The sequence below is a fragment of the Leucopleurus acutus genome (assembly GCF_964270905.1).
Source record: "Leucopleurus acutus genome assembly, chromosome: 1".
Classification (NCBI taxonomy): domain Eukaryota; kingdom Metazoa; phylum Chordata; class Mammalia; order Artiodactyla; family Delphinidae; genus Leucopleurus; species Leucopleurus acutus.
In genome coordinates, this window is record NC_139142.1 from 91,766,911 (window position 1) to 91,791,557 (window position 24,647).

The window sequence follows — 24,647 nt, forward strand, 5'->3', positions numbered from 1 at the left end:
GGAGACAGCACAACCACTAAAAATAAAAAGAAACCTACTTTCTTAAGTTTAACATTTCATCTGACTAGTAATAGCCACAATGGATTTCTTGTGAGAAATAACAATTTATTGTATGAAACCACTGAAATTTGGGGGTTTTCTGTGACAGCTGTAAATTCAGTGTGTTGGTTTTTAAAAAAAACAGCCACAAATTCCTTGACAATCTTTTGAGAAGTGGCATTTACATCCCCTCACCTAAAATCTAGACATGGCTTGAAACTCATTTATAATAAAACGAATGTGAGAGAAGTAATGCTGTGTTACTTTGGGGGACTAGGTTAGAAAAGAACATGTAGTTTCTGCCTTGTTCATTGCCACATTTGACTTTGGAGCACTGGTCCTAGGCTAAGAAGTTTGGTTACCCCACTGCCATACTGTGGGGAAGCCCAGGCCACATGGGGAGGCTACACACAGGAGCTCTGCTAGCATTCAGTCTTCACAGCTGAGTTATCAGAAAAAAAGCTGTCCCTCTATGTTCTCCTGAACACAAAATTCATGAACATAATAAAATGGTTGTTTTAAGCCACCATATTTTGGAGTAATTTATCACATAGCAATAGTAATCTAATACTCCGACTAATAAACATAATCATTTGCTTTTTAATCTGTGTTCTTGAACTAAATTAGTTTAAAAAGATAAAGGTGTGAATTATTTATTATTGGCTTGGAGACTTTGCTATTGCTACTCTTCTTTCCCCCTAAAGCAGTGGCTTTCAAACTTTTTAAGAGAAACACACAATGAGAAATCCATTTTATAAACGTGACCTAATGCACACATACATGCATACATACATAATTTAAAACTCCATAAAGCAAAACGTAACTTTACCAAGTGCCATGCACTGATATTTCTACACTAGACCATTTCATTTTTTAAAAAGTGTAGTTGTGACTAAATAGATTTCCTTGCTTACAAATGGGACCTCCACCAATGGATGGACCACACCATCCCTTTGAATAACACTGCCCTAAACCATAATCATTCTTCAAGGCTTTACTCAAGTTCAGCCAATAAACCTTCATTGACGACTCTGAGCTCTTTTGAAATTCCTATAATTTATTAGTCATATTGTATTTTCTGTACTACCCACTCTTAACTTGATACGTAAGGTCCTCTAGGGTAAGGTTCTGTCTTTTATCTCTCACTTGTTAAATTCAGAGTATTCAATAAATCCATTGCTCAATATCCGGTCACTGTGTTTCTAAATCTCACAATTGTCAACATGCATTCCTTCTATTTGGATTTTCTTTGAGGTGGGGCAAGGAAAAAAGGTTTAATAATCCACCCACATATTACACTTAATTTCTAACTGGAAAAGTGCACAAAGCAGTCCCACCTCTACACGAGTGTGTAGTTTTAAAGCAAACCAAATTATCAAGATACAATTTTTCTAACAGCTTTCATTACTATGCAGCACACGAAATACTTCTCTTGACATAGCCTTAAAAAACGTTATAGAACAAAGTTCTCACGACTAAAATATTTTGGGAATTGGTAAATGGGGAAGTGTTCTGTAGGAACCGCATTTTTCACAACTCACTGCAACTGCACCTTGACAGTTGTTTCGAGAACCGCGTCCCACTTTAGTGGTCCGGGTCAGTCTTACGGAGCGGGGTCCTGGTCTTCCATCCTGTCTCTCCGGAAAAGGGCAACACCACCGACCACTGGAGACGCTGAGGCGGGACTTTCCGTCTAACCCCTTACCGCGGTCCTCCCCGCCCGTTACCTTTGCCAGAGGGCCCCGCGCTGAGCGGGCCCTAGCAACGGCCTTAGCAACGGCTGGGCTCCTCCCTCCGGTGTAGCCCGGAAAGCGCTCCGTCGCGCCTGGCGGGACTAGAGCCGGGCGCGCGCAGCGGTCCTGGGCGGAGCGGAAGACGCGTGGAGCCGTGCGAGGACCCGTGGGTTGTGCAGGTGTGAGTCCCACCGAGATCCCTCGTTTGGGTCTCCGCGCCTCTGTGGGGACCAGACGTCTGGCCGGAGCCCGGCAGCTGCGAGAGTGGAGCTCCTTGGCCGGGCCCTGCCGGAGGTCGTGCCGGGTGTCTCTTTGTGAGCGGGGACCTGGTTTCTGCGCGGGCGCTTACATTAAGATCTTGTGGGCCCTCTGGGAAAAGGGTGTCCGAATTTTCCCTAAAAAAAATTTTTTTTCAGTGCATTCCACCCCAAGAAAAGTCTGTCCAGGCAAAGTTAGTCCCCTAGGAACCCTATTCTTTATTTTTTAGTGTTTGGAGTGGTTTGGGGGCATTGGTTATCAGGGAAGGAGAAACTTAGTACAGACATAGTGTGCCATGCAATGTATTTAAAATATTAAGGTTATGATTACATAATAAGCAAAGAGGCTGTCCCTTATGTCTGAATTATTTGGGGGGAATGTAGGATAAGTCAGGAAGTATATTAACACTTCAAGCTGCCAATTCCACGAAGTTGGATGTTAAATCGCTGCTTGACTCAAAACCACAATATTTTAAGAATTACTTCTGTCGGAGCCCCAATGTACCGTGAAAAACTAAGGCAAGACTGTCTACCACATGTTGGGTGGTGTGTATGGAGGGTGCTGTTAACCTGTATGAAAAAGTTGGTACCTTGGGTTTTTTAACATGGATGTTGGACCTGTACATATGTGACCAGGTTCTTAAAAATAGGGGGAAAAAAATTGAAGTAGGTTTTATCTAGTACTGAATTGGTCCAAAGTACAGAATAGGGGAGTTTTATATAATGTTCCATTGGGAACTGAGTCAACTTGTAGCTAGGAGCCTTTTCCATTTTTATTTTAGAAAAAAAAAAAAAATCTGCCAGGCTGCTAATTCTGCCATGCTGCAGATGGCCCATAAATGCTTGTCAGATACTTCAGTAGCAGGTGCATAGTGGTACTTCTTTTTCAGAATGGTTTTGATTTAGTTAACAAGTATTTGTTCAATTCCTCATGCTGCCGTAAGACATAGGAACAGGACAGATCCGTAAAGAATTCTGCTGTTGGAGAGCTGACTGCTAGGAGGGATAGTTTCACTAAAAGGTAACTCCAAATTAAAGTACAGTATGTGAAACTAGTAATAAGTGCATGAAAGTAAAGAGGTGTAAGAGATTCTAGATGGCCATGGGCCATCTAGAATCCTGACTTTGAGACTAAAAATAGAGGATTATGTGCAAGGTAGAATTGATACAACTTGATTAAGTTGGGGATAAAGAGGGTAGAAGGAGAAAAAATTAATTTGTTTTCAACCCAGGTTGCAGAATGATGGGTGAACCATCAAGGTAAAAATATTTATTAATTTCTTAGGAATAAAGTTTTTTTATGTTTTCTCAGTAACCCCCACCACTTCACTTGTATTTCCCACACATATTTGATGTTAACAAGTATGTTTTGAAAGTTTTGAATCATCATGTTTGCAACAAATGATTTGTACATATTAGAGACAGGCTGTTGATTAGGTCAGGACAGATATCCTGGTCATATGGTTTTAGAGACCTTTGGAGGGAGCCACCCCTAACTTGGAACTGCCCGCCTCTTCTGTGTAGCCACCTCAGCCCTAGGTGGGAGTGTGTAGGCGGGGCACGTCGGGGAGCCATCGGCATTTACCTTTCACTGTCTGAAGGTATTTGTGTTGTCTGATTTTTGTAGAGGAAGGACATTTTATATAAGGCTTTGCTGATATTCATTTAGTTATATGCATGGAAGTCCAAGTGAAATATAGGGGGATATTTCTTTTTTTTTTTTTTTGCGGTACGCGGGCCTCTCACTGTTGTGGCCTCTCCCGTTGCGGAGCACAGGCTCCGGACGCACAGGCTCAGCGGCCATGGCTCACAGGCCCAGCCGCTCCGTGGCATGTGGGATCTTCCCGGACCGGGGCACGAACCCGCGTCCCCTGCATCGGCAGGCAGACTCTCAACCACTGCGCCACCAGGGAAGCCCAGGGGGATATTTCTGAGGCATCTCGGGAGGAGTGCACTTTGGGGCTCTAGAAAAACTCACCAGCAGTATTTCATTGAATGTCAGGCAACCACATTGACTTTCACGACACCCTTGGGGACTGCATACTTCCCCAGTAGGCCTGGTATGGCAGCACATGCAAACCCCTACATAGCTACTGGAATACCCAGAGAAATGGAGTCAGGTTGAATTAGACCACTCCAATTTCTTTTTTAGGTTGAGCCCCATGACCTGGGTAACTCAAGACTTAGCCTAAAAATGTTTTTAAGAACCTCAGGCAACACCAGAACAAACCCAAACCAAGAGGATTTAGGTACCAATTAACTTCCTAAGTGTAGTGATGAGACCTCTGTTGGCTTGTGAGAGTTGACCTTTTTTTGGCCAACGAAGGATTTGTAGCTCCGATTTCTGGAGACTAATAGGATCTCTTCTCAGTCTTTTAAGGCTGCTCCTGTCCTTAGAATGAATTTTTGATCTTAGGCAAGATTTCTTTACCCAGATTTGTAGATGGACTCTAGAAATCTGCAAACCACCTGAAATTGTGTGCAAAATGTTGTGTCTGTAAGTACATTTTCCTAGAGATAAGGTCGATGACTTTCATGCAATGTTAAAAGGATATGAGCCTCAAGAAAAGGTGGCAGCTTAATGTCCTGCACTTTCTGTCATTGAGGGCATATTGACAAAGATAAAAGCCATTTTTAGGTAGATGATTTGGAGTGGAGGTCAGATAACGTTTTCCATTTGTGAGGCAAGAAGAAGGGGTTGGATCATCATTTTCAAATATCACTTTCTCTGAGCAACCCAAAATGTAAACCTGTACCTAATCAGTACATGTCAAAAATATTTATTGTATTTTGGCTTTCCCCTTGGGTAAGTTTGGCAAGTATATTTTACTTTTCCTTCAATGGCTAGCATCTTTTTTCTTTATACTTCTTTATTTGGGTCTCAAGCTCCCTGGGATTTACAATCTATAAAAAGCTCCTGATGACTAATTAAATTAGTATCACTAACTTCTTGTTAGTAAATTATGTTGTATATTATGTTCCACTGGACTCTGTTCACTTTCTGTTTGGGAGAGCACAGAAAGTTTTCTGTTGCAGTCACAGCGTTTCTCCTGTCAGTGTTTGTACTCAAAGTGCCTGGAGTCTCATAGTTAAACACCACAATGCCATAAGGCTTTAGAATATGAGAATCATTTTACAGCTTTGGAATGCATATCAAATCAAATGGGCCCCAGTCTCTTTTCTCCCTCGAAGTATATTGTGCTTACAAAATATTTGAATAACAGTTTTGGCAGCCATCATCCTTCTTTGAAGGAAATATTTAAGTGGGAAAATTACTATTTTACCTCTAGAACTGAAGAATCTGAATGGTATATATTTTTGAAAAGCAGTGTGAATTCTTAGAGTGGGTGAACATTGATGTTACTCTGTAAAATTTTAACATTTATAAGATTACACTTTAATCTTTATATATATGCATATATCTTTATATATAGTCATGTATTTCACCTTTTGGGATATTTTACAAGTTATAATTGGTAATGAATGCCTCTTATTTTAATGGCTGTTTAGTTATATTTTTATGTGTTTTAATTTATGTTGGAGAAGACTACATCTTTTAGAACATTAACTAAATTTTACTGATTTCACTGGAACCTTGGATTTTCATTAGCATTCAGACTGAGATCTGATATCACGTAATATTAATTGAAAGTCAGAGCTTACAGGGTTGAATACTCTCCTGGCTGATACTAACATTAAAACATTACATTCCTAATATTAAACAAAATTACTGTTTCTGGGACAAAAATAGTCACTGAAAAATAGATCGTTCATACCTAAACTTTATATTTGAAATAGTTTTTCTAGGCAAGAGCCTTCCTGTTTTTATGGAGGGAATAGCTTAAAAGGGTAATTTATTGTTTTGAATATATTGCTTTTTCATTTTGTATTTTAAAGCATACTAATTTAATGGTTTAAAAAACTTATTAACGTTTGTTAATAAATACTAAAAACAGCACACAGTTGTGAATTAAATTGAGTAATTTTTTTTGGTAGAAACAGTGAGTAAAATGTTTTCTGTTTTTTATTTTGCCTCCCACTTTTTTTTTCAGTGCATCTATGATATGTGTTTTAGAAATAAAAGTTAAACTTTGGTCTGAATGAAAAATGTCTCTCAATACACCTATATTTCTCAAAGAAAGGGAAGAAGATAATTCAAAATTTGTGGAAATACAACAGTCACAAACTACATCCATAGCTGCAGAATATCCTCTTCAAAACTTATGCTTAGCATCTCAAGAAGTTCTTCAAAAAGCTCAGCAAAATGGAAGATCAAAATGTCTCAAGTGTGGTGGTTCAAGAATGTTCTACTGCTATACATGTTACGTCCCAGTTGAGAATGTACCTATTGAACAGATACCACGTGTGAAGGTTGGTGAGAACTTTAATTGTTTGGAAGTAGGAAAATAGATTTTAAAAACACGTCTCATATATACCTACTCTAATATAACTGATAAGCTTGATAAATGATGTTATTATGAAAATGAATTGTATTAATAGAAAGTTTAACCGTGTAGATTGGTAAACCTATATTTTTTTTCCTCGTCTCTAGAAAAAGAGGCACACATTGCCAAAACACTTGCATCTGAGATGAATGCTCTTGTTTTTAATGAAATCAGTTACTTTTTTAAATTAATGATTATAGTTCATTTACTACATAGAAAAAAACATGGTATAAACTTGAATACTACAAGAGACAAGTTTACAGACTACATGAAGGAGCCTCAAAAACTACCTCAAGGGCCTTGGACTGCCCTTTGAGAAAACATATCCTGAAGGAACTAGGGTTGATTTTTGCTTAAGCAAAATCATGAGTTCAGCCCCATCCTGTACGTGGAGATGGAGCACATGTCAGTGACCAAAACTAAACAAAACTAAAATTGAAAGACTAAGACCTACTCATTGGGCTGTGTTATAATTGTTGTGATTTAAAGCCAGATTTAAAAAATTGATTTGAGTTGATTGCTTACCTTATACTTGTTGCTTACCAAGACTATTTTTGAGTAGATAAAAGGTCTGTAGACCATCATGTCTACGTAATCAAAAAATTTATTATGTGTATGTTAACTTGCCTAACAGTGACCCGAACTTTAGGAGCAAATCAAATAGTGTATGAAATTTGACTGCTGCCTGTTAGAACTTTAAAGAGACCAAACCTACACATGGACTCATTAGAACTTGCCAGTATGAAAGTTGTAACTATATTTAAAGATATTTAATGTGGTGATTTTAAGGTTCATTTAAGTTTTCAAGTAAGAAAAATACTTTAACACTCATATTTTGTTACTTGAATTGTAGTTTAGCCTACATGTCATCTTGGCAAGTCCATGGTCTGCTTAGGGGTCTCAGATCACTCTTATAGGCTATTGGAAAGTTTACTGCCCAAGAATAAGTAAGAATGGAATCCAATCAGCTTCACAGTTACCTCAGAAAAACTGAGAGCCTGAGGACAATAATTCTTTTTAAGTTGCCATTATCTTATAAGAATATTACATTTTGAAGTATAGTTTTGGAGATATACACAGAATCATTTCATCTATTTATGTCATAGCCACATATAGAAAATATCCCATTAAAAGTTTTATCTTAAGATATATTTTATTCAAAAGGATTGAAGATCAGAATAATAAAAGTTAATAATATATTGGCAGAGCTAATGTTTTCATAGGAATTTAATAATTGAGGATTATTTTTCAAATCAGTGGTCGTCCACTATTTAATCAAAATAACTCAAAACACTATGCCAAGAGGTTGATCAACTCTAAATGGCCTACTGGATGGTGCAGAATTTTCTGAAGTGTTTTATTTTAATTGCCAGAAATAAAATTTTATATGTTAATATAAATACTAAAATACTGTTACTATTAGTAGTAATAAAAACTCTGCAAAATTTTATTTCTAATTTCGACTTTATTTTTACAAATTGTTTAGCATTTGCTTTTAGATAGCCTGCTTGGGAAGGGAAGATGACTACATAATGAGTAAGCACCTCCCAAGCTATAAATTTTAGTCTAGGGATTAAATTCATAAATATGTATCTTTTTTTTAATTCAGATTTCTCCTATTGTCCTCCAAATAACTTTTTTAAAATTTTATTGGAGTATAGTTGATTTACAATGTTGTGTTAGTTTCAGGTGTACAGCAAAGTGGTTCAGTTACACATATACATATAATCATTCTTTTTTTTAACATCTTTATTGGAGTATAATTGCTTTACAATGTTGTGTTAGTTTCTGCTGTGTAACAAAGTGAATCAGCTATATGTATACATATGGACCCATATCCCCTCCCTCTTGCATCTCCCTCTCACCCTCCCTATCCCACCCCTCTAAGTGGTCACAAAGCACTGAGCTGATCTCCCTGTGCGATGCAGCTGCTTCCCACTAGCTATCTATTTTGTATCTCCAAATGACTTTTTTTTTTTCTTAACCTCTTTATTGGGGTATAATTGCTTTACAATGGTGTGTTAGTTTCTGCTTTATAACAAAGTGAATCAGTCATACATAAACATATGTTCCCATATGTCTTCCCTCTTGCGTCTCCCTCCCTCCCACCCTCCCTATCCCACCCCTCCAGGCTGTCACAAAGCACCGAGCCAATATCCCTGTGCCATGCGGCTGCTTCCCACTAGCTATCTACCTTACTACGTTTGTTAGTGTGTATATGTCCATGACTCTCTCGCCCTGTCACAGCTCACCCTTCCCCCTCCCCATAACCTCAAGTCCGTTCTCTAGGAGGTGTGCGTCTTTATTCCTGCCTTACCCCTAGGTTCTTCATGACATTTTCTTTTCTTAAGTTCCATATATATGTGTTAGCATACGGTATTTGTCTTTTTCTTTCTGACTTACTTCAATCTGTATGACAGACTCTAGGTCTATCCACCTCATTACAAATAGCTCAGTTTCGTTTCTTTTTATGGCTGAGTAATCAAAACTACAATGAGATATCATCTTACACCAGTCAGAATGGCCATCATCAAAAAATCTAGAAACAATAAATGCTGGAGAGGGTGTGGAGAAAAGGGAACACTCTTGCACTGCTGGTGGGAATGTGAATTGGTTACAGCCACTATGGAGAACAGTATGGAGGTTCCTTAAAAAACTACAAATAGAACTACCATATGACCCAGCAATCCCACTACTGGGCATATACCCTGAGAAAACCAAAATTCAAAAAGAGTCATGTACCAAAATGTTCATTGCAGCTCTATTTACAATAGCCTGGAGATGGAAACAACCTAAGTGCCCATCATCGGATGAATGGATAAAGAAGATGTGGCACATATATACAATATGTATCTTTTTAATGCAGAGTATAATTTTTTAAATGTTGTGACAAATGCATAAGCAAAGGTAAAAGGTGCTCTTGTTTTTTTTTAAAAAAAGGAGAAAAAAATCATAAGATAAAAGAAAGTTTCAGCTCTATTAGAGTTCTAGAATTGAAAAGACTCTCTTTGGGAAAGTTGATAATCACATGGAAAAAGGCTTAGGTTTTTCTGCTAATGGCATTTTGATAAATTTGGGCAGAAAGATTTGTGGTAAATCTCTTATAGAAAACATAGATGTTAGAGAACAGATTGATCTTCTTTAAATGTTTGAAAACAGAACATTTCTACTTGAACTCAGTCTGGTCAACTCTAGTGGTATTACTCTGCACCGTGTCATTATTTAAGATGTATCTTCCCTTAAAATGTACAAACTAGAGCACAAACATATATTTACCTATTTTCATGATTTGACCCATGTCTGGGCTTTTGTTTCATAGTATAATTCTCAGGCTTACTCAAGGGGAACTAAATATACCTGGACTGGCACCCAGGAATACTTTTTGAGCACAAATTTGGCATAATTGTTTTATACTTGTAGATGTTAGTCCATAATAGCTAGGTTCATGATTTGTAAAATACATTAATAACATTCAGTCCTGGTTTTTTTTTGCGGTACTTGGGCCTCTCACTGCTGTGGCCTGTCCCATTGCGGAGCACAGGCTCCGGACGCGCAGGCTCAGCGGCCATGGCTTACGGGCCCAGCTGCTCTGCGGCATGTGGGATCCTCCCGGACCGGGGCACGAACCCGTGTCCCCTGCATCGGCATGCGGACTCTCAAGCACTGTGCCACCAGGGAATCCCCCAGTCCTGCATTTTTGATTTAAATTATATCCTTCAGAGATAGCCAGCTGATCAGAAATGTTGGTGATTACCTTTGGAATTTTCAGCTCATCGGCCGTATTAGAAAGTCAGTTTCATTAGTATTAGAATACTTTGTCATGACCTGCTTTCTTTTTCTTCTTTCCTCTTTCCTACCTTACCTGGGCTAAGATAATGCTGAGCTGGTACTGAGAGACCCTGGGGAAAGGGAATGTAGTATCAGCTGGGACTGAGCGTCATGAGGAAAGTCTGATGCAGAGTTCAGCCAGAGGTAGACTGATGTAAAATCGTTTGTGAACTGCCTACTTAAATGGCAAATATTCTATAACTAGAAGTTGGTTTGATGATTTGAAGCAATTGACTCCAACTTATAAATGATCACTAGGCCTGAGTGGGAGGGTAGGAGACATGGGGTTTGAAACCCTAGATTGAAAACGATTTGGGATATTTATGACCCTTCTAGGGTATATACTGTCCTCTTTCCATATAATCATCCTGAAAGATAAACTATGTTCGGTTGGGATCATCTAGTAGCATACAGCAACTGCCCCTTTAAAAAACAGTTCTGGAGTTAATGATACACACAGCATGGGTGAATCTCACAATAATTATTCTAAGTGAAAGAAATCAGATGAAAAGAGTACATATTTTATGATTTCATTTATACAAAATTCTAGAAAATACAAACTAACCTATAGTGGTAGCAGATCTATGGTTGTCTAAGGACTGTGGGTGGTAGTTGATGGGGAAAAGGGGAAGGAGGGAGGCACAGGAAGACTTTTGGGGGTGATGGATTTGTTCATTATCTTCATTGTGGTGATGAGTGCAAAGGTGTAACATGTTAAAACTCATTAGATTGTACACTTTAAATATATTTATTGTATCAATTTTATCTCTATAATAAAGCTGTTTTAAAAAACAAGAAAAATAGTTTTGTAACTATTTTGTAACCATGGTAAAATAGCTATGTGCCCCAGGGTAAATGCCTAGATTCTTGCCTTTTAGTGTGGGATGGGAGCTGGAAGAGTGCTTATCATAACAAGTCATTTGAACTCTACAGCAAAGAATCCATCTCAGAGACTTTCATATATATAATGGGGGAGATATGACTTGTCTTTTATTTTCATAATCATGGCTGAATGCAGGACTTGTACAAGCATTATACAGAAAACTAAACCAAACAAGTCAGTGAAATAATAGAAAAATCTAACTCAAGAAATTTGCAGATAATATTATTTTTGCATAGAGACAGGACATAGTTCATAGTAATTAAATAATGAAACCTTAAGGAAAATAGGCAAAATGATTTTGAAGAGAGTTATTTCTTATATAAAGAGTGTACCTCCTAGAACCATTCTGTTACTGTTTTTTCCAGTTAATAATTAATTTCACTTGTGCTGTTAATTATGCTGAGAATCATGATGTTAAAATAAAAGATAATACCTTTGACCTCAGAAGATGTTTAAGGAAAAAAATTTTAGCTTGAGTTTTAGATCTAAAGCTTTTGCCCAAACTTATGTTTCCTTTTAATATATTGTAAAATTAATAGACCTAAAAGTTTATAGGAATTATAAAAAATGTCCTTGGCACAGATATTGAAATGCAAAGAATATGACTCAGTGCCAATGTGATTTAAATGAAAGTGACATTGGAACATTGCTATAAGAGAAGATTCTATGTTAAATGAGTTGAAAATAGTTGTTCTAGTACATGATTAACAATATTGAGGAATAAATTTGTGTTTCCTTTATGACTGTTACCATTCTTAGTATTTGTTCTAGAAAAGTATGACTTTTCAATCCATAATTGTATTTATAGGATCTTAGTGTGAACTTGCTATTTAAGCTTTAAAGACCATTTTTGTTAATGTAAAAATTAGAATTTTTATATTTGTTTTGTTCATTTGTCTTTTTTCTTTAAATTTTAGCTTCCATTGAAGATTGACATCATTAAACATCCAAATGAAACAGACGGCAAAAGCACTGCTATACATGCAAAACTCTTAGCACCTGAATTTGTGAATATTTATACATATCCTTGTATTCCAGAATATGAAGAAAAGGACCATGAAGTAGGCAGCTTATCTTTTTTTTTTACAACTTCTCACGTTGAATCAAAAAATGAATTTTAAACCCCGTTGCCTTTCTGAACTTACTTGAACATAATTTAATATTTTGTTTAGTGATCTAGGGTTAAATCTTATATAGCACTAAACAACGCACAGTTTACTTCACCATTGTCTTCAAAGATCAAGTGATCCTAGATGTTGAGCTTTTTTGAGTCTGTCTTTCTACTTTTTATTGTTTGCATTATTTCTTCAGGTTTTTACTCTTTGCCAGTACTACTAGGCCTGCTTTTACTTTTCTCCCGTCTCCATTCTCCTGCCTATACTACACATAGATAGTCTAATTTGATACAAACTGAGAAACCAGATTACAAATGTTGTTGGAATTTCTCCAGAAGAAGAAGAGACAGACTAAGGTAGAAGGATTTTTAGAAATTCTCTCTAAATTAAGAGCATTAGTACATGGCCTTTGTAATATTTCTTTTAGCTACTCAGAGGCCTTCCTTACTCATTTCTAGATTCTTAATTGGTTTTCACATAGTTGAAGTGGTCACGTTAGTGACAGCTGGTCTTGTTGAAAAGTGATGTTGTAATAGATCTCAAAAAACTAGGGCTTGAATACTTCTGAAAGAAGCACATAAACCCTTTTAGGTCTCTTGGGGGAACATTTGTTGGTATGGTTAATTTAGAAGCAAAATTAAAAATACATTCATTTGTTCAAGGAAGAACTTGGTAAGTTTTTCCTTTCCTATCAATATATTTATATTTTTTGGTTGAGTTTATAGAAAGTTGTGTTTGTAAATAATATATGAGTTTCGGATCTAGGAATATATTTGTACTTCCTTCTCTGGTCAGCTAGGTTATCAGATATGTCAATTAAATAGAACACAGTGCTAGGTAATATAAAAAGATGTGACATGATTATAGTCCAAGAAAACTAAAAAGCCCTGGACTTTACTTATTGGGTATGGGGGATATGTAGGCATGCATCGTGAATGTCTGAAAAACTTTTATAATGTCGAAGTTTATAAATTCAAGATTTTAAAGTTTATTTTAATATTTATTTTTTCATATTAAAAATGATACATTTTCATTCAAGAAAACTTGGGAAATAGAGAAACATATGGAGGATAACATCTGTGATTCTATCAACATTTGTTCATTTAACAGATATTTACTGGGTGCCTGCTTTGTGGCAGGAGTTTTTATACTTTGGATATACAGTACAGTATATAAGGTCTCAGTAAAAACATGCTGAAAGAAAGGAGGTGCCATAATTTACTGAATTATTCCTTGAAAGTTAGATTTCTTTAGTTTTAGTTTTTCACTGTAATAAGTATACTTTAACAAATATTCTGGGTATTGTGAGTATGGTGTGTGTTTAGAATTATTTTATTAAGATAAATTCCCATATGTGAAATTATTTGACCAAAGGGTATGAACATTTCAAGACTCTTGACTTAAATTGCCAAATTGCTTTCACAAAGAGTTATACTATTTAAACCTGATGTCAGTAATGGCTGTAAAGGCCTATTACACCATTTCCTCACCAACACTGGCTGTATCATTTGTTTTATCGTTGCTTATTATAGGTGAAAATGGTATTTAATTATTGAGCACTTTTCAATGGTTCTTTTTCAAAGTACCCCATACTTTGCCTTTTATCTTATGAAATATTATAGACTTTAGTTTTTTGATTTAAGGTACAATTAACTGAGCTTCTCTCAATAGGTGAATAACTTATTTTGAAGTACAAAAATAATTCTAGGTAGTGTATTATGATTATAAATTACTAGGGAAGAGCCAAAAACTTTACCATATATATTAAAGAGGCACATATAATAGAACCTAATGCTTGTTTCTCAGATACTCAACGTATTTTTTCCTCTTAAAGTTTTAAGTCAGAATTTATTAATTTTGAAGATCATAATAGCACACTACTAACTTAAGCTTCTTTGCTTTAGGTTGCACTTGTTTTTCCTGGACCTAACTCTGTTTCAGTAAAAGAAATTTCTTTTCATCTCCAAGAAAAGATTCAAAATAATGTTGGAGGCAAAAATGATGACCTTGACAAGCCATTCATTAAACGCAAGAAAACTGAAGAACAGGATTTGAATGACAGCAAGTGCAAAGACACAACACTGAAAAAAATAGTATTCATAGATAGCACCTGGAACCAAACAAACAAAATATTCACTGATGAGAGACTGCAAGGTAAGAAAAAAAATGTTGCCTGTTTTTGATTGTTCTGTCCCCCAACTTTCATTTCAAAGAACTTCAAACCTACAGATTTATTGCAAGAAGAGTTGCATTGAATACACATACATTTTGCCACATTTGCTTTATTTTTCCTCCTCTATTATATGTATGTTTGTGTACTTAGATATCATATATGTTTTTGGTTGAACCATTTGAAAGTAAGTTGCAGACTTTGCAATACATCACCCTTAAATAACTAAGTGTACAACTTTTAAGAATAATTGCATAATCACTATACCGTTATCACTCTAAGAAAATTAAGAAAAGTTCTGTGATATCTCATATGCAGTCCATATTCATATTTCCCTAATTAACCCCAAAATATCTGTTGTAGCTCTTTTCCTCTGATGCAGCATGTAAACTCAAATTGCATTTGGTTATTATGTCTTTTTAGTCTCTTTTAATGTAGAACAGTCCCCTGTTTTTGTTTTTCATGACTTAGACTTGTGTGAAGAGGATAGGTCAATTGTCTGAATGTTTCAATATTAGATTCAGTTTAAATATTTTTGCAAGGATACTTCAGATAAGGATAAATACAGGGTTGTCCATGACAATTCCAGTTTATATTTATTGTTTTGATATAATTATTAATAGCATCCCCTTTCACTCTCAGAAATGAAGCTGTTTGGCTGATTAATTATATGGTTAACCTATTCATAGCTCAGGTTGTATACATCAGATCAGGAGGATATAATGTAAGTTGTTCCATTACTACTGATAACTTTAATTCCTTGATTAAAGTGGTGATTGCCAAATTTCTCCATTATAAAGGTTATTTTCTTCATTGAAATTAGTAGTAATCTGTGGGGTGATGCTTTAAGATGGTGAACTATTCCCAACTGCTTTTTACTGAGTGGTTTTAGTATTTATTGATGACTGTTGCCTAAATCAGTAATTACATTAAGGATTACAAAATGATGAAATTTTAATATTATTATTTCTTCTACATTTGTTAGCTGGCATTCTTACGTAAAGAAGAGCTTTTCTTTTTTCCCTCTTCTTTTTTTCTCTTTTTGAGATCACTGTGGTCTTATGGATTTCCTTTTAGTTCAGTGTATTATAATGTATCATGATTGTATTCTTTTTGATGTCCAAATTGTCTAAAATTTTGCTATTGGGAGCCCTTCAAGTCCTTTGTGGCATGGCCTAATTAGTCTTTCTGTTACAACAGGATGTCCCAAGTTCACTTGTACTTTTTTTCCTGCCCCAGACCTAGAATTAATTACTTGAAGGAGCTGTGGTTCTTTTAGTGGGGAATGGTATTAGAAACCAAGATCTGGTAAATTTATTACTGCTTGGATGTCATTGCTTCAGTGGACAGAGCCAAAAGAAATAAATAGATATATATTATGAGTTCACATGGATAGTTCCAATTCAGATTTAACATTACTTTCTTTTGTTTTATGTTTGTATGTTTTTCTCTTAGAGTGAAAAGCTTAGTGTCTAATAATAATGGTTTAAAAAAGTTGCTTTACTTGCCCAATAACACAACTAGTAATATGAAGAATGTTACTTGTCTTGTTCCCTTGCACCTTACTCAGTTCTTCAGTCTTTCTCAGTAGTTTCTCTAAAAACTTTAGGTTTATTTCTAGCTCTTTGATGGCTTTATTTGTGTACCATGTATGATTAGAAAGCAAAAGAGCTACCCAGTTGGTATTAGGCAGTTTCCAAAACAGTTTCAAACTGGGAGAGCTTCTCCCAGGCAATTGTTAAAAATATCCATCCTCTAGAAAAGAAAGTTTATGACACTTTTTGGAATCCTGTGATAATTAGTCCCAAGCTAAAGTGAGCGACAATGCTAGATTTACCTAACTTTATTTATATCATTTATATCTCTTGAAAACAGCATACATGTTAGAAAGATTGCTTTGTCATTCTAATTCTGTGTGCTTGGGTGTATGTGCGTGTGACAGATAGGCAGAGAGATAGAGACAAAGAAGTGTGTGTGTGTGTGTGTGTGTGTGTGTGTGTGTGTATGAGAGAGAGACAGAGACAGAGAAAGATGACGGAGCATAAGATTTGCAGCATTGTTGCTAATGTTTAATAGATGAAACCCTAAAGTCCCGCTCTTTGGAGTACTGCCTGCCACGTTACCTTGGATGGTTACAGCAGCAAGTTACTCCTCAGTTTGAAGACTTTCCTGAGCCTTTTCTTTAAATTACTTTATATGGTAATTGAAAAGGTCAAGTGAAGAACATAAGTGATAACACTTGAAAAAATTGTAAAAGGAACTATTGAGGTACAATTCAAATGTTTTCAGCCGTTGTGCTTAAGGCTTCAAATCACATTTGTACAAAAAATTTCTGTTTCTCAGATCACATAGAAAGTATCATATATTTCAATTCTGTGCTACATCAGAATTTTAAAAGGGATTTCTTAAACCCTTCAAAATCATGAAGTAAATGGATTTCTAGAGTCAGTCTTCTCTGCGTGCCCTATTTCACCCCCTGCCTCTTCTGGCTCCTCATTGCACCACAAGAAATATTTAGGGCTTGGCATATTTATAATCTCTACATATGTGAAATACCAGTTTCCAGATAAGCCAAGTTACTTCCACAAGAAACAGCCCTTTTTTTGTTATAAATCATTGCCATTAGGTTTTAAAACGGTTTATCATTTGATAGGATTAAACTGAACAAACCAACTCTAAACCTCAGTTTAAACCCTCAAATGTAGTGTATTGGAATGTTTGTTTCTGTTATCTTATTATGAATGTTGAGATCAAGAATCCCCTTAACAATGTAACATACTGTTTTGCCAGACTTTACAGACAGAGAGCTGTAGATGTTTTACTGCTGTCAAAATAAAACATTTGAAGTTTGAGTGCCTAATTTAATCATAAAATGTAAGCCCTCAAGTGAAAAATGGCATAACATCCTTGAAGATCCACCACAGAAAGGCTTGGGGGAATGCAGTGGGGAAGGATGGTTTCTTTTTGTTGGAGAAGGAGTCAAAATTGTTAAAACTAGCATTCATCACTTCAATAAGTGGTGCTGGGAAAACTGGAGAGCTACATGTAAAAGAATGAAATTAGAACATCCTCTAACATCGTATACAAAAATAAACTCAAAATGGATTAAAGACTTAAATGTAAGACCAGATACTTTAATAAAGGAAAACATAGGCAGAACACTCTTTGACATAAATCAGAGCAATATTTTTTTGGATCCATCTCCTAAAGCAAAGGAAATAAAAGCAAAAATAAATAAATGGGACCTAATTAAACTTATAAGGTTTTGTGCAACAGAGGAAACCATCAACAAAATGAAAAGACAACCTATTGAATGGAAGAAAATATTTGCAAATGATATGACTGATAAGAGAGTGATATCCAACATATATAAACAGCTCATCACATCAAAAAGCAAATAATCTGATTAAAAAATGGACAGAAGAACTGAAAAGACATTTTTCCAAGGAGGGAATACAGATGGCCAACAGACACATGAAGTGATGCTAATCATTAGGGAAATACAAATCAAAACCACAATGAGATATCACCTCACACCTGTCAGAATGGCTATCATCAAAAAGAACACAAGTAACAAATGTTGGTGAGGATGTGGAGAAAAGGGAACCCTCGTGCACTGATAGTGGGAATGTAAATTGGTGCAGCCACTATGGAAAACAGTGGAGGTTTCTCAAAAAACTAAAAATTGAACTACCATATGATCCAGCAATTCCACTCCTGGATATATATTTTAAAAAAACTAAAAACACTAATTGAAAGACATATGCACCCCAGTGTTCATAGCAGCATTATTTACAATTGCCAAGTTATGGAAGCAACCCAAGTGTCCATCAACAGATGAATGGATAAAGAATACGTGGCATGTATGTATGTGTGTGTGTATATATATATATATATATACACACACACACACACAAACATACACACAGAATAGAATACTACTCAGCCATAAAAAAGAATGAAATTTTGCTATTTGCAGCGACATGGATGGACTTGGAGGGCATTATGCTAAGGGAAATAAGGCAGACAGGGAAAGACATACTGTATGATATCACTTATATGCAGAATCTAAAAAATACAACGAACTAGTGAATATAACAAAAGAGAAGCAGACTCACAGAGAGAACAAACCGATGGTTACCAGTGGGGAGAGGGAAGGGGGGGAGGGGCAATAGAGGGGTAGGGGAGTAAGAGATACAAACTATTAAGTATAAAATAAGCTACAAGGATATATTGTAAAACACAGGAAATATAGCCAATATTTTATAATAACTATAAATGGAGTATAACCTTTAAAAATTGTGAATCACAGTATTAGAAATTTGTAACATATAATATCATATGGCATACTTCAATTAAAAAAGATTTGCTCTTTTTAGATTAAATTATTATTTAGTTTTGCTTTTTTTGACCTGTATGTGGTTTTCAGGACTCACATTGTAAACTTACCATTTTGTTTCTAAATTTGTAGCTAGAGTTTATTCATTTTCACTGCTGTGTAATATCTGATTGTGTGAATATACTACAGTTTACTCTGTCTCCTGTTGGTGACACAATTGAATTATTTCTAGTTTTTGCTGTTACACACAGTGCTACTATGAACATTCTTGCACATGTGCAAGCTTCCTCTAGGAAACGAACCTAGAAGCGGAATAGCTCTGTTGTTACATATAAGAATGTTCAGTTTTCCGAGATAATGCCACCTGTTTTCCAAAGTGTGGGTATACAAATTTATCCTCCCATAATTAATGTGTAAGAGTTCCCATCGATCATAATCCCTCCTACCATTGTCTTGCCAAATGTTTGATTTTTGCCAATAGAGTGGGTATAAAGTGGTATCTCATTGTATTGATAATGTGCCTTTTTCTAATTACTAATTGGACTGAGTATCATTTTGTTTGCTTATTTGGCCATACACATGTCCTGTTCTATGAACTATCTATGTCCATCTTTCTAGTGTTTCGTTTTTCTTATTTATTTGTATAAATTCTTTATATATTCTAGAATATAGATAATAATGTTTGAAATATCTTCTTGCAGTTTGTGGCTCCTCTTTTAAATTTCTTTATCTTTTGAGGAACTGAAATTCTTAGTGTAGAATTTATCCATCTTTCATGTTTACCACTTTTGTGTCTTTTAAAAATCTTCTCTACCCCAAGATATTTCTAATAATTTGTTCATAGATGTAAAAAAATATTTTCTGTGTATGTCAGAGGTGTTTCTTCCTTTTCAGTTCTTGTGCATCTAATTAATTTATTATTTTTGTATTGCTGTGTTAACTAAGACCTCCAGTGCAGTATTGAATGGAAGGCTTGTGGAGGTCATCCCTGTTGTATTTCAGTCTGATAATCATTGTCTTTTAAATGGCAGGTTTAATCAGTTTGTATTTGCTGTGAGTATTGATTTATTTGGACCTATATCTATCATCTTAATTTTATTTATCTTGCTCTTTACTACTTTTTTCTTTTCCTGGCTTTTCTTTTTATTTTTCATATTCCATTTTTTTAATGTTCCTATTTTGGTTCTTTTAGGAATTGTACTATGCACATGTAACTTAAAAAAATTCAAAGTCAAACAATATTTTTACCTCTCCTTTTGAACACTGTAAGGCCTTAATACACTTAAGCTTGATTCATCCCCCTCCTAGTTATTGTTATTTTCTTCATTATTTTTTGTTCTGTCTTTTATTTTCAGTCCACAAATTAGATATTATTATTGTTTTTCTTTAATACTGGCATCAGTTCTTTGGATTTGCCTAGATGTTTACCATTTTCTTTGCTCACCATTCTTATAACTCAGACTGTTTTTTCTGAAATACATCTAGAAATTCATTCCATTGGATCTCCAGTTGGCATATGTTTATTGTCATATTTTTGGTTGTCTATTAATATTTTTCACTCTTGTTCTTGATATATAGTTCTGCTGGGTAGGTAATTTTAGGTTGCCAGTTATTTCCTCTTGGCACTTTGAAGATTTTATTCCAGAGTCTTCAATATTTTATTGTTCCTAATAAAAAGTCTCCTGTCATTTTGATTACCTTTCTTTTGTATATGATCTATCTGTTCTCAATGGCTACTTTAAAAATATTCTCTTTAGTCTTGCTCTTTTGCAGTTACAGTACTATAAGGAGGATCTCTGCACTGATTTCTTTGTATTTATCCTCCTTGAGATACATTATGTCATGTATCTGTGACTTTGCATTTTTAAAAATAGTTTCTGAAACAGTCATAGGCATTATCTCTTTAAATGCTATCTCTCATCCATTCTCTTTGCTGTCTCCCACAGAACTCCTATTAGATATATATTTGATCCTTCATATCTCTTAATATCTTGATATGTTTTTATATTATTTATTTCTTGTCATTCTCTGCCACATTTCTTAGGTAGTTGTTAAGTTAAAGTGAGGCGTGATAGTAGAAAATCATTGATGACTCAGAGGTTCCTAATCTGGGTCAGTGGGCCAATTTTGATATTACCTTCTTCACTTTTATTTCTCACTTTAAAATAAAATACGATTTTTAGAAAGAATTTGCAAACTAAATATGTGAGTCTGAGTATTGGTCTAAGGTACTAAAAGCATTCTGGGTTTGTATGTTGACATCTGAGTTGTAAGAGATGAGAGTACTATTGTATGATTTCATGAGTCATTTCCTCTTTAAATATACAGGAGCAAGGCATTAGCTGACTGCGTTATTGAGTCTCTGAAACACAGATGTGACAGCTAATGAAACAGCTCTAGGTACTCTGTTCATGAACATAATAGCCAAAAAGTGATAATCCAGAAGTAGTTTTAACAGTATTAAGGACCGCTAACCTGCCTACCTGGTCTCAGTGAATTTCAGAACAATATTTTAAATGTCAGTTTATCAAGGAAATGAAACTCTTCTGAAAATTGATGAATTTAGTCCTGTCACAGATTAAAGTCAAAAAAGACACTGGCAAGTAGAAGACAGAAAGAGATGAACATCTTAAATGTTAACTACTTTTAACCAATTTGCTACAGGTCCAAGACTTATACATAACTGTCATGGATAAGATTTCATCCTGTGTTTTATATTGCTTCCGTATATACCTTAATACATTTGAGAAAATATCCTATTTGGAATTGGGATTGAAGGAATTTAAAGAAAATCCTTAAAGTAATTAAGGGAAATTATTATTGTACCACACCCTGTGGTTAACAGGAAATATTTATACTTCTCTTATTTGTTTTTGGCAGGGTTGCTACAAGTTGAGTTGAAAACAAGAAAAACTTGCTTTTGGCGCCATCAAAAAGGAAAGCCAGATACCTTCCTTTCCACAATTGAAGCCATTTACTACTTTCTGGTAGATTATCATACTGATATTTTAAAAGAGAAATACAAAGGACAATATGATAATCTTTTATTTTTCTACTCTTTTATGCACCAGTTGGTAAAGAATGCCAGATGCCCTGGAGACAAGGAAACAAGGAAACTTACCCATTAGTTTTTAGGAAGTCATTTAATGTAATTTTATTTTGCTAAAATCAATAAAATTATAACTGTGCTTTGTTTATTCCTAGGAAATATTTCTGTATAATGTCTGTAAGACCACTTGAAAAAATAAGGTTTTATTTATTTTACTTCATATTTTTAAAAATGAAGTTATTTCTAAGGGAGTTTTCAGAGATAGTGTTGGCTGAAAAATTCAACTTGGCATATCTCAATTTTATTACCATATTTTAATATAATAATGTGTTGTATTTATATATATATGTAATTAGATATAATTAGATATTTGTTTAGAGATCTTCATATCTTTCCACCTATACTCACAGAGTCTCCTCAAGTAATTTGTTTAAGGTTAATGGCAAACATCGGCAGAACTAGAATTGTAGCTCCAGTCCCACAGGGCTATTTCTTCTTAAGTCCACCCTGTCTGTGGTGGACATTTGTTGCTTTTTTCATCTGCCTGGCATCTTTTTTAGGGAGAAATTGCTAGCAATCATGTCCTATCATAGGGATGGACGTATGACCCGGTTTAGCAAGCAAAGTGCCTAGTGATTGATCCAGGGATGAGCACATGTCCCAACATCCTTCTTGATAAGTGATATGGTTGCTCCAGGAGATAGGGTTTATTTTTCTGAAAGCACAGACTCTAGAACTAGACTATCTAAATCTAAGTCTCAGCTTTCTTTTTTCACCTACCAGTCATTTCTCAGTTTCTTCATTTCTGAAGAAATGAAGTAGCTATTTTAGGATTATGGTGAGGTTTAACTGAATTAATGTATCTAAGGGGCTTTCAACAGCAGCTGGCATATACTAAGTGCTATAAATGTGTTTACTCTTTTTATTATTTTGTGAAATTGTGAAATAAGCATGATGTATATAATCCTAGAGCTACTGGTGACATCTCTGCTGCAGGTGGCAAGAACTTGCCTTAGAATGAAGCCAGCAAAAGAAAGCAGAGTGGAGAAATAAAAAGACTGAGTCCTGAGGACATCATTTAATCATCTAATCTAGCTGCTTGTGAATGGAACCCTACTGTGCTGAATAGCTTCTGTTTGCCCTCTGGATCCACCCTCCACTCTTTCCCATTCTGCTCTCTGCTCTGTGAGGTAGGTCCCCTTGACCACTGGCTTTTGCTTGGGATCAGCAAATGGAAGCACTGCAGGAGATTGAAGGTTGAAAGGAAAATGAAATTATTTATTTCCCTTGCTCCTTTCCTGGCAGGTCACCATGGGTTGGGTGTGTCCTTCTACTGAAGGTCATCCTATCAGGCATCCCTTTCCCAGCAGTTATTCCAGTTAACTTCAGGCCCATGCTCCCTCCGTTTACCCCTTTTCACTTATATCGTGATGAGTCCAGGGTATTAATAGCCCCAGAGTAGGTCATTATACGTTGCTGGTTTTCCTAAACCCTGCCTATACCTTTGTAAATAGTAATTTTATTATATTTTTCTCAAATGTCCCCATTTGAAGTTGCCCTCTTTCTGGGACACTGACTGTTAAATTTCACCCATGTGGGTGCTAGAAATAACAGTACATTTCCCAAAGTATACTCAGTGGGACACGTGTTTTTATGAATAAATGAGTAATTGGTAAAATTTGTTTGCTGCACCTTATATTCCCCTGTTAGAGATTCAAAAGGCACAAAATGAAAGTGCTGAAAAGTCCTGAAATAAACATTTTGAACTTTATTTAAGTTAGTATTTCTTAAACTTATTTGAATAAGTAATACCTGCTAATATACTGTGGAAATAGAACATTTGAAACATTGTACTTTAGAGCAGTCCCTGATTAATATATATGTGGCAGTTGAGGCCTAAAGAGATTAAGTAACTTGCCTATAAGGTCACACAACTAATTAGTGGTAGAACCTTATCTAGAATCTAGGACTTCTGATTTGGTTCAGTGAGGTCACCATTATATTATGCTTTTCATTAAAAGGAATATGGATTATATAAGGTTTGAATATTATTAGTCCCATACTCTTAGCCAGATAAACTAGCTGACTTGCCTATTAGTTAATAGGCAATAACTGGCTAGCAGTTATTTTTCAAGAATGGAATTAAAATGGATTTCTTCATGTTTAGAACTTGACCTTGGGAACAGAAGAAGGCCTGAATTGATTTAAGCAGGGCCAAAGTTGGATTCCTCTGGGCTAAATTTGAACTTTCCTGAGCCAAAATCTATTGCTATTTAACTGGCTCTCCAAACCAACAAAATATAATTGTTAAGAGGGAGAGGGGGGAAAAAAGAACTCATTTGCCCCTATCTTACAGCTGTCTTAAGAAAGATAACCCATATACTCCATAAGAGCCTAATTTATAACTAAGGCCAGAAAAATCTTAAGTTTTTCCCCCCAAGTAATAATAATACCTGTTTGAACAATGAATTGTCTGTACTTGTCTTGTTTTTCTTTGGTATGAAAGACTGTAAAAATGACACTAGTTTTTTACTCCTCCCTGTATTCTTTTTTTCATGCTCCTTTGAAGTACATTCTCAAGTACTTTCTGGGCCATATGTATTTCCAAACATCTGGTGTATTGCTACTTACTCTTGTGCTACTGCTATCACCATAAACACATACATGTCTGGGTTAGCCTCCTTGAGGGTGAGACATGCATGAAGCAGAGCCAGGTTACCCTGGTCACCCTAGCTGAATCCTGTCTTCGATTGGCTGATAGCCAGTCAAGCCCCATGTATGTGAACCAT

General features: G+C 35.5%; 2 protein-coding genes across 4 annotated transcripts in view; one reads left to right on the forward strand and one right to left on the reverse strand.

Annotated features, from left to right (window-relative positions):
- The window catches only part of FAM227B (family with sequence similarity 227 member B), a gene marked incomplete at its 3' end in the record, with an annotated part of 266,307 nt that extends 264,699 nt beyond the window's left edge, over positions 1 to 1,608 (reverse strand). The window contains exon 1 of the mRNA XM_082860879.1: positions 1,581 to 1,608. The remainder of the gene's footprint in view (positions 1 to 1,580) is intronic.
- A 253-nt stretch (positions 1,609 to 1,861) lies between these two features.
- DTWD1 (DTW domain containing 1) lies at positions 1,862 to 23,926 on the forward strand. Of its 3 annotated transcripts, XM_082842968.1 has the most exons (7): positions 1,862 to 1,951; positions 2,974 to 3,050; positions 6,082 to 6,400; positions 12,103 to 12,246; positions 14,205 to 14,454; positions 21,690 to 21,796; positions 22,855 to 23,926. In XM_082842968.1, exons 3-7 carry the CDS (start codon positions 6,137 to 6,139, stop codon positions 22,909 to 22,911), a joined length of 822 nt encoding a protein of 273 aa, XP_082699094.1. In that variant the 5' UTR covers positions 1,862 to 1,951; positions 2,974 to 3,050; positions 6,082 to 6,136; the 3' UTR covers positions 22,912 to 23,926. The 3 variants fall into 3 exon arrangements, with proteins under 3 accessions (XP_082699094.1, XP_082699092.1, XP_082699093.1); XM_082842966.1 differs by lacking the exon at positions 22,855 to 23,926 and having other exon boundaries at positions 21,690 to 22,028; XM_082842967.1 differs by lacking the exon at positions 22,855 to 23,926 and having other exon boundaries at positions 1,922 to 2,066; positions 21,690 to 22,028.
- Positions 23,927 to 24,647: the final 721 nt, after the last annotated feature.

What these genes read in the sequence shown, in the direction of transcription:
- DTWD1 (XM_082842966.1), top strand. Translation starts at nt 6,137, where the DNA reads ATGTCTCTCAATACACCTATATTTCTCAAAGAAAGGGAAGAAGATAAT. An exon ending in AACAGATACCACGTGTGAAG is followed by an intron (nt 6,401 to 12,102) that starts GTTGGTGAGAAC and finishes TTTAAATTTTAG; the next exon opens with CTTCCATTGAAGATTGACAT. An exon ending in CACTGATGAGAGACTGCAAG is followed by an intron (nt 14,455 to 21,689) that starts GTAAGAAAAAAA and finishes TGTTTTTGGCAG; the next exon opens with GGTTGCTACAAGTTGAGTTG.